Source organism: Macrobrachium rosenbergii, chromosome 17, assembly GCF_040412425.1.
Source record: "Macrobrachium rosenbergii isolate ZJJX-2024 chromosome 17, ASM4041242v1, whole genome shotgun sequence".
Lineage (NCBI taxonomy): Eukaryota > Metazoa > Arthropoda > Malacostraca > Decapoda > Palaemonidae > Macrobrachium > Macrobrachium rosenbergii.
Genome location: NC_089757.1, coordinates 14723770 through 14738585, shown reverse-complemented (window position 1 = coordinate 14738585; position 14816 = coordinate 14723770). Strand labels below are relative to the sequence as shown.

Genomic DNA, 14816 nt, shown 5'->3' with positions numbered 1-14816 from the left:
CCTTCCAAAGGAGGACCCTTACAGACAGCAGTGAAAAGACCTTGGCTGTTAAATTTGATTTTCAGTATTTCAGGAGCTTTGGCCAAGATCAAACGAAACCTAGTTTTGTAGAATTGCTGCTTATGTTGATTGTAATAATTACAAAAGAATAAATAGGAGAGAAAAAAATGGAGTACTGTTGCCTGAAGTTGAATTATTTTAGTTTTTTAATGGAGCAGAGGCTTAGCTATGTACAGTATATATAAAAATGTCTAAGAATATCTGAATTATATTCCTTACTGAGCATATCATCAAGCATCTAAGCTTACTTTACTTTCTGTACTCTTCTTATCTACAGCTCTTCATGATTAAGTAATGCAATATTTTCATCTTCATAGGTCAGCCTTTCAACTTTGAATATACAGTATTTGTTTTTGAAGATATTTTGTAACCGTCGTGAATGTTTCTTCTTGTGATCTTTGTTATAAGTGGAAAAATATATTTTACATAACTGTCATAATATACATCAAGATATTACAGTTTTTTCATAAGGGAAAGTTAAAAATTGACGAATTCACACTGCATCCATGTGTGATTTAGTTTACAAAATCAGAAATCTGTTGTTGCAATTTGGTTTCAAAGTGTATTATTGTTCAGTAATAAGCTGAATAGCTAAGAGTAAGTGTATTGCAGTGGTCTCTTTGGAAAATTTCTCATGTTTTATAGGCCAAATAAGAAACATCTTACCGTGACGCAGTATATCTGTGGCTCAGCTTTAATTCAATTGTGCAAATTGGAAACAAATTAGGGACAGAATTTTAAATCTCATGAATACGAATATGTATTCTGAAAAGCATTTTTGTCTTTCCCTTCTTAACGCCAGGTTATCACTAACACGCACATGTCTTTGAGGGGTTACCTCTAACAAGTTTAGGAATGCCCAATCCACATTAGATCCCATGCATTTGATAGACAGTATTTACTCTTTATTGGTCACCTATTTAATATCCTACAAGTAATTAACACAAGAATATTAATCTGCCCTTAACTTGTATGTACAAATAAATAAATATTGTATCTTCCTGTCCTTAGCATGCTGTGTGTACACAACAACTTCAAGACCCTACAGAAGAGCAAAATGATTCCCTTCACACTGTGTCTATTTGTTGATGAAGTCAAGTTTTTTCTTATTTTCTTTTCCTTTTAAGCTTGCTGTGGCCTTAATGGTAAAGTTCTTCTTTATTTATAAAATATGTATCAAAATGTGATGGCCTACATACAATACAGTATTTGATTTCATGACATAAGATATGATTTTACTCTTGAGTTTGTGTTGCTATCTTGTCTTATATTGGACTTATATATAGTTAGTGTGTCTTATTCTGTGTTTTTATTTGTCCTGTCAACCTTCTTTTGAGTAACACAAAGGTATGTATTTCTTTTAATTTCCATCATATCAGTATGTTTATTTGCTTGTAATTTGATGCTCAGTAATAGTTATGCTCTCACACTCACATACAAGAAAGATCACAGTAAATTACTGTAGTATTACTTCTTACTTATGCCAATACTCATCTAAGTCATAATCTCTTTGTATCTGCTGAGTTTACATTACTCACACACAGTAAAAATAATTTCTAAAGTACTTAAATATCAGATGAGCACCAAATTATTATAGGTAGATATGACATCAACAAAAGAATAGTTTCTGAAATATTGCAGTATGTTGTTAGATGAAATTTGATTATGAATATTATAGCCTTTTAATATTAGTAACTGTCATGGAGAAAAACAAAATTTTAGTACTTTCAGTAACAAAAAAATAATTTCTTACAAATTTGTTAAATTTACAACTGCCACAATATTGCAGCGATATAATGCATTATTAGTTAAGTCTAGTCACATTTTCACACGATCTTTACCACCGTTCATGTTGCCACATGAATCTCTTTGAACAGGAAACAGTATTTATCTCTGCACTTCAATTCAGATTACAAAAATCTCTACAGGCAAAAACACTCAAACGTTCACACCGCACCATAACTTTAGAATCATTTCAGTAAAACTGAGCGTGATCATAGGTCTACATTCCCCTACGTATTCCTTGTAAACTCTCCTAACTTACCCTGCAGTGAGGTTAAATAGCATTCCGAATATTCCCAGAACATAATCTGCTCATATTACTATTTAAGACAAATTAAACCAAAGCTGGCAAGTTAGTTGCTCATACTCTCTTCCGTATTGCTCATATTCTCGTTCATACTACAGTTTTCATGTTAACTTGAACTGGTTGATTACTATTTGTGTTCAATGTATTTCCAATGACAGGGTGAACACCTATGGCTTTCTTGAAGCTAAGCATCATTTTCTTCTTATATTTGGTGTGACCCATAAACAGACATTTGAATACTTGTCCCTTCAAACTTTGCATTATGCCAATATCTTGACAATTGTACTTTTTCCTTGTTATGGAACTCGGCCACCTCAGTAACTGACTGTGCATTAACTTAAACCAGATTGGGAATAACTTTGAACTTGGTGGTGTGTTCTTGCTCATATTCACATATTATTTTCTTCGAGTTATATGTTGCAGAATGGAAACTATCATTCAGTTATAGTTTATTGAAATCACTGGTATTTCTAAGAAAGGTAAAGTATACAACAACAAATGTAATTTTCCATTTCCCAATTACCTGGCATAAGAGGCTAAATTTAGTTTATTTAAACAGAGAGGAGATAATCTTTGATGATTTAGGAGGAAGGTTATTTTATTATGATGTCTATCCCTCTCTCGAGAGTTTGCTTGAGGAAGGTTGGATCTGAGGTACTTTATACGTTGTGATGAAGGTTTCATTCGTTGTTTTGATATTTCCATCTCACTGACAAAATCTGCTGAATAGCTGTGTAATACAAAAATATCTGAAAATTATAGGCTTTTTTTATTGTGATGCCTTTAAATATGTATAAATCCATGTTGTTTACAAATGATTACCATTGTGTACTGGATAATATCAGTGGTATTCATTACAACAAGTTCAAAGTTTATTTATTACTCAAGGGATGCATGTATACTTTATATAATTATGCACATGCATATGTATACTTAATTTACATGCATGGATGTGCATGCATGTATACACAATATTCATGCATTTATAGTTAGACAAGCACCCACATAAGTATAGCTACTGTCATGACCACAGAGTTGTTGCCAGAAGTAAAGATTGAAGCTAAATTGAGAAGTTTCTCATCCTAATGTACATCTTGAAATATTCTATCGTCAAAGACATAAAAGAAGATTACAGGGTAACCAAAAAGTTGGCTTTCATCTGTGTAGTAGGAGAACATGGCAGTTGAAGGTTTTGTAACACTATATTTTTATATGAAGGTTGAATATATTTACGTATCCTATCTTTTTGAAAAAAAAAAAAAAACATATGCTGAATTCCAAACAGAATTGGTCAGCTATACAGGTATGATTGGTATCCAAGGTAACACGAGTACTGGCATGCAATAATCAATATTTTAGTTTGAAAAGTGCATGCACTTATGAGTTATTTAAATACTGTAACTTAAATCATTTGGTATTGCACTCTTTCTAATCCAGTTTTTTTATCTGAAATATTTATATATTTGTTTAATGCAAGGCATAAATACTGTGTTTATAACAAGGTGTACATGAGGCTAATTTAAATAAGTACAGTAGATAGAAATTGTAAACTGTCTGGTACTCTATACTGTACATATAGTATATAGCATTGAGAAGAGATAAAGGATACTTAGTTGATGTGATAACTAAATTCTGGTCTCTAATGTGATAAGTACTATTGATACTACCATCTGTAAGGTTAATGCAGTGGCAGTCCTGAGTATTAAAAACGAAATCATACTGTTAAGATGACTTCTGCGTCTGTATGTTGTAGTTATAATATAGATGAATGTTGTGGCCTTAGATAAGCAGAGACATTTTGATGTTTCATTTGTATTGGCACAAGATAAAATTGTTGGCAGTGATAAAGACCTGTAAATTATACAAACTTAGATTTCTTTTTTCTAGCCCATTATTCCAAAAGGTCAAGTAGGAGACATTGGATATTCAGTGAGCTGTTAGAATCAGCTTACTTGTTGTTGATAACACTCATCAACTGATAAGCAGTTGGTTTACCCATGTCAGTGATGCATTTTAGCTACTTTAAAATGAATGGCTTGAACTACATAATGGCCTTGGAAAGTATAGAGCACTGTATTGGCATATGTAGAATAGCGCAATAATGTTTAAAGAATAGAGTTAAAAAAATTTTCTACAAAAAATAGTGTTACATGAAAATACTGTTACCATATGACCAGCATTCATTGTACGTCTTTATAGTTAGTCAGTTCACCTTTGATTCAGTTAGACTAATACCCCTCTCAGTGCAAGTCAAAGACTATCATATCTTTTGATATGCTAGAAAAAATTTCTCTGAGAACCTGGTATCAGGCATACATTCTAAACTGTTGAAACCAAAACTTTTTCTGTTAGGTTAGATACAAAAGTTTTTGTATGAACACATTCCCAGTCAAATTGTTTAGGGGCAGTAGGTTGGGGATCAAAGGCGTAGCATTAAGAAGTTGTAGATTAATTCAAAACTGCAATATGTTACCTTTCAGTGTAGTAATGCTAGGTTATACAATCAGATTCAATAGTCCACCAACATTCACTCTTGAGAGTGTTCTCGTTTTACTTATGTGTGAGTGCAATTTATGTGAGTGGGTGTTCTCAGACTTCTGAATTTGGTCTACATATCTGATTTCATTTATTATAGGCTTCCATCAGATTTAAAGAATTTTTGTAGAAGGGTCTCAAAAATTGAATGAGTAGCCCATCATTCTACCCAAAGCATTGTAGATGTTCCAAGTGGCATTTAAGCTTTTGGCTTAAAATACCTCATGGCAACCATTTTTGTTGTTTTATATACAGCATATCATGATGTCTCTTCTGATATACAGTCCAAATCAGATTTCATGGTTACAGCAGCACTCTTCAGAAGTTGTTTTCCCATTCAGGGTTCAGAATCTGTATGAATCAGGGCAAGGAAAGGTTCACAGTACTTTACACCTTAAAATGGAAAATGGTGAAAGCAATGACATCACCATTTAGGTAATTCTTTACAGGTAATGTTTTACTATACTGGAGCAACATGGTTAAAAAGTAAACATGTTGGAGAATTTGGCCATGTATTGAGAAATGTTCTGACTACTGGTGAAGGACGATGAAATCAAAATCAGCATGATTTTAACTGGGTTTGTTTAGAACATTGCAAAACTCAGTGGCTTGAATACAGCTAGCTTGTATTGCTTATGATCCACTTTAGAATTCAAAGGATTTTAAATGCTTTATGATCTTTTAAAAAAAAACAGCTTTGATCTAGTGAATAACTTTATGTAACTCTTATTGTTAATGGAATAAACTGTTAATAATATTGCCCATTCTTTTTCAGTCTCAGTTCCAGATACGGTACTCACCTACCATAAGGAATATTTTGAAAGAGGTTCGAAGATTTCAAAAACAGAAGAGGTGAGGAATTGTATCTTGATTTGTTTTATGTCCTTATTTAAAGATTAAAGTTATCTGTCTTGATGTATTGCATTATGGATAGGCATTTTACCACAAATCTCTCTGTATGAATGCTTTATTAGTTACCCAATCTTTGGAGGTGGTGTTATTACTGTATTGAAAATAATAGGAAGGAATATAGTTCAGCTGTTAAATATTTTGGCAGTTCTGAAAATATAAACAATCTCATAAATATAGAATGGTGATAAAAAAAAAGGTATGGTAAATTCTGTCCAGAGTAAGTTTTATTGTTTGAGTTTTTTGTAGGGTCTTCTGAAAGCATACTTCTTTTCAAATCACATCACATCAAAATGAGTAATTTAAAGAATAATAATCCTGAATAAACTTTAACTTTCATTACTGATAAATCTTTACCATTGCCTTTGATTGATTCAGTGTTAGCTTTACCTTCTGGCATTCAGTTCACATGTTTCCTTTGAATGCTGATGTTACCAGCTTTTATTATTTAAAATGATAATGATGGCATTTGTGTATTTTTTACTTTTTTTTTATTAATGAATGTTCAGTAAAGTACTGGTTATACTTTTTGCTAGTGTGGAATGCATGATTTTATTTGCATTTATTTCAGGATTTTTAAAAATATCTATGTTGTGTTTGTGATAGCATAATCAATGTAGAACAGTGTGGTTATGAATGATCTTTTCATGGAAATGCTTTTGGTAGATTTGTTAAAAGTAGCACTTGATTATTTGTTCTTAAAATTATGGTATGTTAGTGTATATTGCACTTATAATTTATCATATATTTTCTGCTTGCACAAGAGAAAATGTTATTTTAAATGAAAGTTAAAAATAGTTTTTAAAAGAGAGTTTTTCTGTAACTGACTTTTTGTTTACCCAAGATGCCTGTTCTTCAGTATTTCTTTGAACCTTTTTTTCAAGTTATTGTTTATTGTTACTGTATCCACTATATTATTTTTATACTTATATTATATTTTATGATTATATTATTCTTTGTTTTCTGTTCTTTAAATATCACAAAATGGTTGCATAGTAGCTCAAAAGATTTTTATGTACAAATTTAAACTCTACTATGTATCAGCTTTCAGTTTTTCATGCATATGATTTATTGGAAATAGTTAACTTATACTGTACTCTGTTTTTAAAAAAAAAAAAAGTGTCACATGAAACCTGCTATAGCTTTCTCATTATTCTTATTTCAGTTTATTTTGTATCATATTTTTACCAACTCAGATTTATCATTGAAAGTGTAAAAATCATGATTTTGTATTTCCTTTAAATATTTTTGTAATGCATAGTACCATTTTATATAGGAGATACCTGTATATTCATTACTAATTCTATATATTTTAAATGGTATTCCTGTTTTCTTTTTTTTATTTCTTGAATTAAGTTTTGCATGGATGATAATCATACTAACACATTAAGCTAGATACTGTATACTAATTTATTGCAGTATTTGGCTTCTGTGGTCATTTTTTGAACAAAAATACATTTTGGTGATATGATAAAGGAGCTAGGATTTGTAGATGTTATATTTTTCATTCAGTCAGCAGCGACGTACACAGTCTCTTAGCCGTGGGGACACTGTAGATGACGGGTACTACAGAAGAGATTGCAGGTAACGAAAATGTAGTTCACCGCTAGATTTTCTGGGCTTTTGTAGGACCTTAAGTAATGCTTTCCATATGTAACAAAAATTGAAATGTACCATGTAACAGTGTATAATATAACAAATCTCGTGTAGGTAACAAGCTCTGTTGAACTTTGCTAGTTTATTGAACTTACAGTAGTTTTGAATGCATTTAGTAACTTGAGTACTTGTAATTAATCCCCTAATACCTCCAGTATTGGCAGTGATCCAACACTTGGGCAGGATTGGTGTTATTTGGTGTACTGCATATGACTGGAATGACCAGTATTGTAACTCTTCAAGTAATAGGAAATATGGTTAGGCCGTTATTTACGATAGCAATGCAGACATCTCAAGCCTCTTCCTGTATAACTTCAGTTCCATTTAAGTAATATGGTAAAGTAACTGTACAAGTTCAGTGTCAGTTTCTTGCTAAATTATGAGCAGTTTATAGCATAGGGTCTGTCAGTGTTATAGAATTTAGTGTGCAATAGAAAGTGCAAATTAGGTTGCAACCACTTTATTTTAGAAAACAGTCGTGTTGCAACATTCCGGAAACTGTTTATTTAGAAACTGTAGATCTTATTTAGATGACCTGAGTGTTTTTAGAGCATGAGAGCAAAATTAAAGTTAACAGTAAGGATTAGAGTAAATTATGTTGTTTAGTTTTAAAAAAAGTTAATTGTAGATGAAATCAAATGTGGGACACAGGAGTCATCCTGTTAGAGAAAAATATATATTCACCAAAGGCATAAAGTAGCCTTAATCCACTGTAAGCATGGGATTTTAAGAATATGCCTGTACAAGTCTCTAAAAGCCATTACCAAAAATGCATGGGGAGATGACAAGTTGCAATGAATTGTGCAACAACAATGATCTTTCTAGAACAAGGGGTAACACTTTGCCCGGAGAAATCTAAACAAATTAGAAGAGAGGGGAAGGGAAGAGAAACCAGTGAACCCTGGAACTATCCATTAGAAAGGGAGAAAATTTTGGCATTTTATTCAAAATGCATTTAACCCTTAATGGACAGGCATCATCATATGAGTATTTATAACAGGTTTTGAGTGATGGACGGGCTAATTCATATGAGTATTAATATTGTGCACCATACAATTTGGATGAATTTAGCGGGAAGGATGTTCATAGCACTTCAATGGTCAATAAATGACTTATGGCAACTCTGTAGCTCAGCACAGGACAGGGGGGGCCAATTAATGTGCCTTGAGACTTGAGCTGGGGAATGTATTGCCCCTCTCTCTCCCATGACGTCTTTTTATCTGTTTGCTCATAAATATACCCAGGGATTGCTGTTGGTTTTAGTTCTTATTTTTTTTATAGTATGTCAGCTATAATTGTGATTTTGCAAAGAAAAGTGCAAAGAAATATTAGACAAAACATATACACCTCACAAAAAGTTACTGCATCTCCCCATCTCAGTAAATCTTGTAAATCTTTTACAACAAATATACTCATTATTTGTTACTGATTTAAGTTATCTGTAATGTATAACTTGGTAAAATTAGCATATTTTTACAAGTGTCTTGTGAAAGAGGCCACACCCAGGGTTGTAAATAGTCACTTTCAACTTCCTGTGGAAGGTAGGGAAAAATTTTTAGAATTTTTTTTTCTTACACCATGTTCATTTGCATATCTTTCTCTTTCCATTGATAAGTTTTTCTAAAATTGACAATGGTCGTCCAGAACTTACGCAAGGATTACAAGACTATTAAATGAGAAAATGGAAGATCAAAGTGAGCCTAATGCATATAGACTACTAATTTATAAATGTAGCCACAGAAGTATGAAGGCCATCTCTTGCTAAAGCTCTTAAGTTGAGTGATTTTTCTGTTCTTTAGAAAATAAAGGTGTTTCTGATCAAAACAGCATGTAGAAACACTGGTGACACAGCAGTTCTCAAAATTGATGGTCAGTGTATAAACATAGATTCACCCAAGTTTCTTTTTATCAAGTGAAAACCACATCTTATGGGGAATGATGGAAAAATCCCAAAATGAATAGAAATAGTTATGACATCCAACCCTCATACATTTTGGGCTCTTCTTTTGGGAATAAAACTTGATCCGAGTTTCTGTTAATAAAAACTGATTTAGAAGTAATATATTGTATGCTTCAGTGGGGCTTTCTATCAAATGGTACATCAAAGGATATGTTCTTTAGAGAATGAAGAGTGAGTGAATGGATTGTTGAAAATTATGTCCATCTCCATGATTAACAGTGCAAACATTGTATGTACTGTACATGTACTAAGCACAACACCATGAATAGTGTACAGAGAAAACTGGTGTTAGAGGATGATAAAGAATTGACAAAACAACAGGACATGTTATTGGATTCTTTCCAAAAAAGTTACGACAGCGACAACATTGAAATGTATGATGTACCCTGTAAGAAAATTGTATTAGTGGAAAATATATATACAGTATTGGGCAAATTATTCCTCTAAGAGTCAAAACATTAAGACAAAATCAAGAAATTTAGACCATACACAGTACTCTATTCCAAAATCCCTCCAGTGCAGAAACTTGCAAATATAATCACACAGCTTAAAAATGTAACGGTGATCCAAGATATTCATTATGCAGATTGAGTGATGTTGCAGCTTTATGGAATCATGGCACATCCTGTTGCATCAACTGTTGTCAAAAGCACTATGTTATGTCTGGAAAAGACTGAGTCATTATATGCAATACAGAGCTTAAACACATTACAAGACAGAAGGGCTGTCACTAAAAGAAGCAGAATTTTAATAGAAATTAAGGGTTTCAGTAACTCCCAAAATTCTACACACAAAACTGTAGCCTACAGTAGGCTTGACAGAAATAACACAGGAAATAACAGATGAAAGCAGAACATCTGACTAATGATTATAGTGAAAATAACAAAACCCTGGAATTCAAAGGAAGAAATCATAACCAAAAATAAGTGGACTCCTCAATTCCATACACTTTGCATCAGAAGGTTCATCAATAGTACTGTATCACACATTAAGAAATAATAAATAACCTTTTCAAACTTAACCACACCATTCAGAGTAGAAAATGGAGTAAGGTAGAAATAATTACATGTGGAAACCAAACAATTCACAAATGTTAGATGTTGAAACACTTCCCAACATCTTTGAACAATCTACACACTGTACTTACCAACTTTTATTAACAACAGAACGTTTCAGATAGGGAATTACTCAAGACCTCACACATCAGATTACAGTACTTTTGTCTTATTCACTTAAAACAGAAAAGGCAAAAGTTTCCAATTTAAATAAGTTTTTCAATAAAAAAACAAAATATATAGTAGCTAATAAAAAAACGGAATGTCAAAAAGTAAAATGCACCTGACTGCCGTCAAAAGTGCAAGTGCAAATCAAAATAGATTAATTCATAAATTAATAAAAAAAAATATTCAGGATTTGCAGTTTATCTAGTCACTGATTTTAATAATAGTCCTTAAATTGATTAAATAACACCTAATTTATTTATGAGGAACAAAACTTTTTGATCATGGTCATCCCTGTGAGAGTTGATAATGATAAATCAGTAATACTTCAGTTTCTGTATTACCTCTCGTTCAGGAAATAAGAGCGTCAGGAATTGGACAAATACTTATTTTATGAGGTGGAGTGTAAACGGACTGTTGAAATAAATCAGTATTCACAGATTGTACAGTATGGGCCTTCAGGTGCATGTTCTTTTAATTATGCATTAACTTTTATTTAAAAGACTTACCATCATCTACTAAGTTAGAGTACAGTGGGTGTTCTGAAAGTTATAGGTAAATGAATTATTTTATCATGATAGTAAGGCCTCAAGAGAAAAAAAAAGTTTGAGATGATTGAATATAAAGTGTAGTTATTTCATTATAGTTGAAATGCATTCCATTGTAGCCAGGGGAATATTATCCTACCTGAGGAAGAAAAACTCAGCATAAAGGTTGAAAGTTAGGCCATAGTTTCAGGACTTATTGTTTGAAATAAGGGACTTTAACCTCAGTAAATTTTATGAGATTTTTATGAAATTTTAAGCTTGAGTTAGTAATAATCATTGAAAATAGAAAAGGTAGAACAAGTTAATGTAGAAAACACTTTTGGAGTATTGATTGTATGCAAGTATCTCCAAGACTTTTGAAAGTCTGAAGTACACACTTACCATTTTAGCCTATACAGTACAGTAATTGCAGAAGTATACAGGTAGTTCCCGGTTTACAATGGGGTTCTGTTTTTACGCCGCATCGTAAACCGAAAAATCATCAAAAATCGTCAAAAATCCCAAGAAAACCTTACTTTTAATGCTTTGGTTGTATTGAAAATGATGTAAACTGCATTTTTATTGAGTTTTCATAAAAAAAACTCCAAAATTTGATTATTCTGCTGTTTTGGAGCCATATTTCTTCCGTCGGATCTTTGTACGATGCGTCGTAACCTTGGAACATGCGTTGTAAACTGGGAAATAATTTCTGATGAATATATTTGAAAAGCGTCGTAACCTCGGAACGTCGTAAGCCGGACCCATCGTAAACCGGGGACTGCCTGTATTTAATGTGAATAAATTTTACTTGAACTTACTTAGTTGACAGTAAATGTTTGAAATGGCTTGTGGTGCTTTTTAATTATTGTATTATGAAAGAGTATTTCAGTATGTACCAGTTACTGTATTTCTTTCATGCAAAAATAGATCTGAGGCAAGAATGTATTCTGTCCAAAGTGTTATTTTCTTGTACATTGTCATCAACTTCTAGAATTAGTTTAGAGTTGCTTTATACTCACAAGCATTTTCTATGGCAATGCTTTCAAATGCAAAATCTACAGCTAATTTTGTCTCTTCATTTGCTATATAGTTCTTTGATATTCACACACATTTAGACACATTCAGTAATGTAATTAGGGGTAGGTAGGTGTGTGCATATTGGCAAATATTGACAGACTTATCAGGGATTTTTGGTTTTGAATATGTTAAGCAAAACAGTTAAAGTAAGGTATAATTATGTGAAACTTTTAATTTCTTCTAGTACTCAGTTTTTCCATAATTTTTGCAGTTCACTTATACTTTGTCTTTGTTTGAACGTTTAGATTTATAAAAAATTAAATATGATTTCATTGCTGGCTTGACAAATACACTCTTGGTTCAAGGTGTTTTTAGCTCCAAAGAATTTCAGTCCTTTATATGTTACTCTGGATGCTTCAAAGTCAGCTTTCAGATAGCTACAATTTGTTCAGATTGTTAAGAAATGTATTTTTCCTTCAGTTACCTGCATTCACCTTTGCTAAACAATCCAGAAAGTTTTATGTGGAACTTCAAAGTCCTGTAGTAGTCTATTCCTCAAAGTTGCTGATGCTATGTGCTCTTATATAATGAAAATATATCCTCTATCTCTCTATGGCCAGGTCATGCATCGACAGCGTTATCTTCATAGTTCAACTGCTTTTCTGTAACCCTGGAAGTTATAATTGCTGAGAAAACAGTTGTTAACTTTCAATAATCACACATTGATTTTCATTCATTTTTGCACCAGTTATGAAAGCCTAACCAAGATTGTTAAAATTATGAGGTACTGTACTTTGACAGTCCTGTATGAGTGTAGCCACTTGGATGATTTTTCCTTTATGATCAGCAACAAGTCATTGGAAGGCAGAGACATAATTTGTACTTTTTGCTTTCATTCTTATAGTGATTTTTATTTCTTTCTTAAATCCTAAAGATTTGTGTTGTGTAATCTGCACACGGACAGGTTCAGGTATTCAAAACTGACTGAATTCACTTTCAAATTTGACTTTTTCACTCGGAAATTAAATGAGAAGGTTGCTCAAAGTAAATTTTGTTAGCATTCAGTTATTACAGTAGTACCAGAGAAGAAACGAGGGCAGGTAAAATACTAAAATGGATGTCATTTATGCATGTATGGCATGATACTGATAATGCATTCTAATGAAGGAATTAATATTTTTCTTAAATAGCATATCAAAACAAGTTCTTATAATGTATGAATTTTTTTTTCGCTGTCATTTTCCTAATGATACTTCTTGCTGTTTTTGGAAGCCAAAAGAATATTTGTTAGCAATCGGCAGTTAAACTTTCCTACAATCTGATTATACAACCTGACTTTCTTACAGTTTAACAGATTGGTTTGATTTTACTCTTTAAAAACATATCTATAAATAATGTTCAATTTATTTTCTTGAAGAGGAAATTGCCTAGGTATGCTTTACTTACCTTATGTTCTTAGGTGTGATGAAATGTGTTATGAAGGTGAAGAAAGAGGCAGGAGCATCAAACGACAGGTAACCTGTTTATTAAATAAAAACTTGACCCAAGAAAATGGGGATAAGAATTATCATGAGTTTTCAGTAGCTGCTTTGCAGTGTATTTTATGTCAAAAGGCTATACAGAAGGCTTTTGTTGGAAATGTTTAGGTCAGGCTGTATTCATATTGTTTTACATAAAGATGAGCTAGTAAATGATAGTGAGAAACAATAGTAAATGACAGCTAGTAATATGAAGTAGATAATAGGAGTATTATAGAATAGGACATTAGTTAAGTGGGTAACTACAGTCTCCCTAATATTCTACAACACAGGATGTAAAAAGGAGAGGTACAACTCGAGAGAGAGAGAGAGAGAGAGAGAGAGAGAGAGAGAGAAGAGAGAGAGAGAGAGAGAGAAAGATTGATTGATTGATTGATTCCAGACTTGGTTGTACCAGTTACATGGTATAAATTCACTATTTATCTGCATCTTATCTTGTAGTATCTGTAACTATAAAGTGGTGAATTGACATAGTAAAAAGTATGTGCACATGACAAATTTTATCATTTCCTCAAATTGTAAATGCCAGATGCTTGCATTGAAGCTATCTTTGAATTGGCAGTGTTGCTTGCAAAATTATTCCATCAAGTATGACATGCTGATGCATTGTTTTCTTATTGTGCTGTAAAATGAAATTAATTTTGGAGTATGGAAAAGAGATTTTTTTAGGAAAATGGTCTAAGGACCTTATCATTGAGGACGTAGAAATCAAGTTGTGAATGAGGATAATAGAGTTTTAAACATCAGTCAAACACGAAGAGGGTAGACATTGTGCGTATACAGGTTGCTTCAGATGTTATTGGCAAGACTCGCATGGTATTTTGTATGAGCATAATCCATTTCATCCTTAATGCAGAGTCCTTCAATGAAGGTTTATCATTAGATAATATTAGATGGCATTAATAAATAATTTGTAAGAGAAAAAATGGAAAGAGCTTAATTATTTTATGAAATGAAACTGCACAGTGTACACTTCAGTGTCCAAAATGCCTTTTAATTCTGTGCTCCTGAAAAAGCAGCATGTTCAGTCTTGCCAGTACCATTTGATTTTATATGTAATTCATACTAGTGGGTTAATTATTACAAATTTGCATAACGGGTGCACTATTTCATATTTTGAAACAGCCCTACTTATCTGCTGAACCAAAAGGCATTATGAGAGCATTGCCAATAAATACCTGCAAGTAGTTTCTTTGCAAAAGTACCATGCATTCACTTGCAAATTCATATTACTTCAAATCTAGGATAGCAGTCTTGTTTGGAGATTAATACTGTATAGGTCACTATAGAATTCAGAATAAAACT

General features: G+C 32.3%; 1 protein-coding gene across 4 annotated transcripts in view; it reads left to right on the top strand.

Moving 5' to 3' along the window:
- Slob (Slowpoke binding protein) overlaps nucleotides 1-14816 on the top strand; it is a 449205-nt gene that overhangs the window by 396601 nt on the left and 37788 nt on the right. For 2 of the 4 annotated variants that reach the window (XR_010855825.1, XR_010855824.1), the window contains exon 9: nucleotides 5460-5536. Coding sequence is in view for 1 of the 4 variants with exons in the window: in XM_067119630.1 (XP_066975731.1) it covers nucleotides 5460-5536; nucleotides 7106-7177; nucleotides 14259-14273 (164 nt within the window). In the remaining 3 variants the exon portion in view is untranslated. Of the gene's footprint in view, nucleotides 1-5459; nucleotides 5537-7105; nucleotides 7178-14258; nucleotides 14274-14816 lie in introns of all 4 variants that reach the window. The other 2 variants (XM_067119630.1, XR_010855826.1) reach the window with 2 other exon arrangements.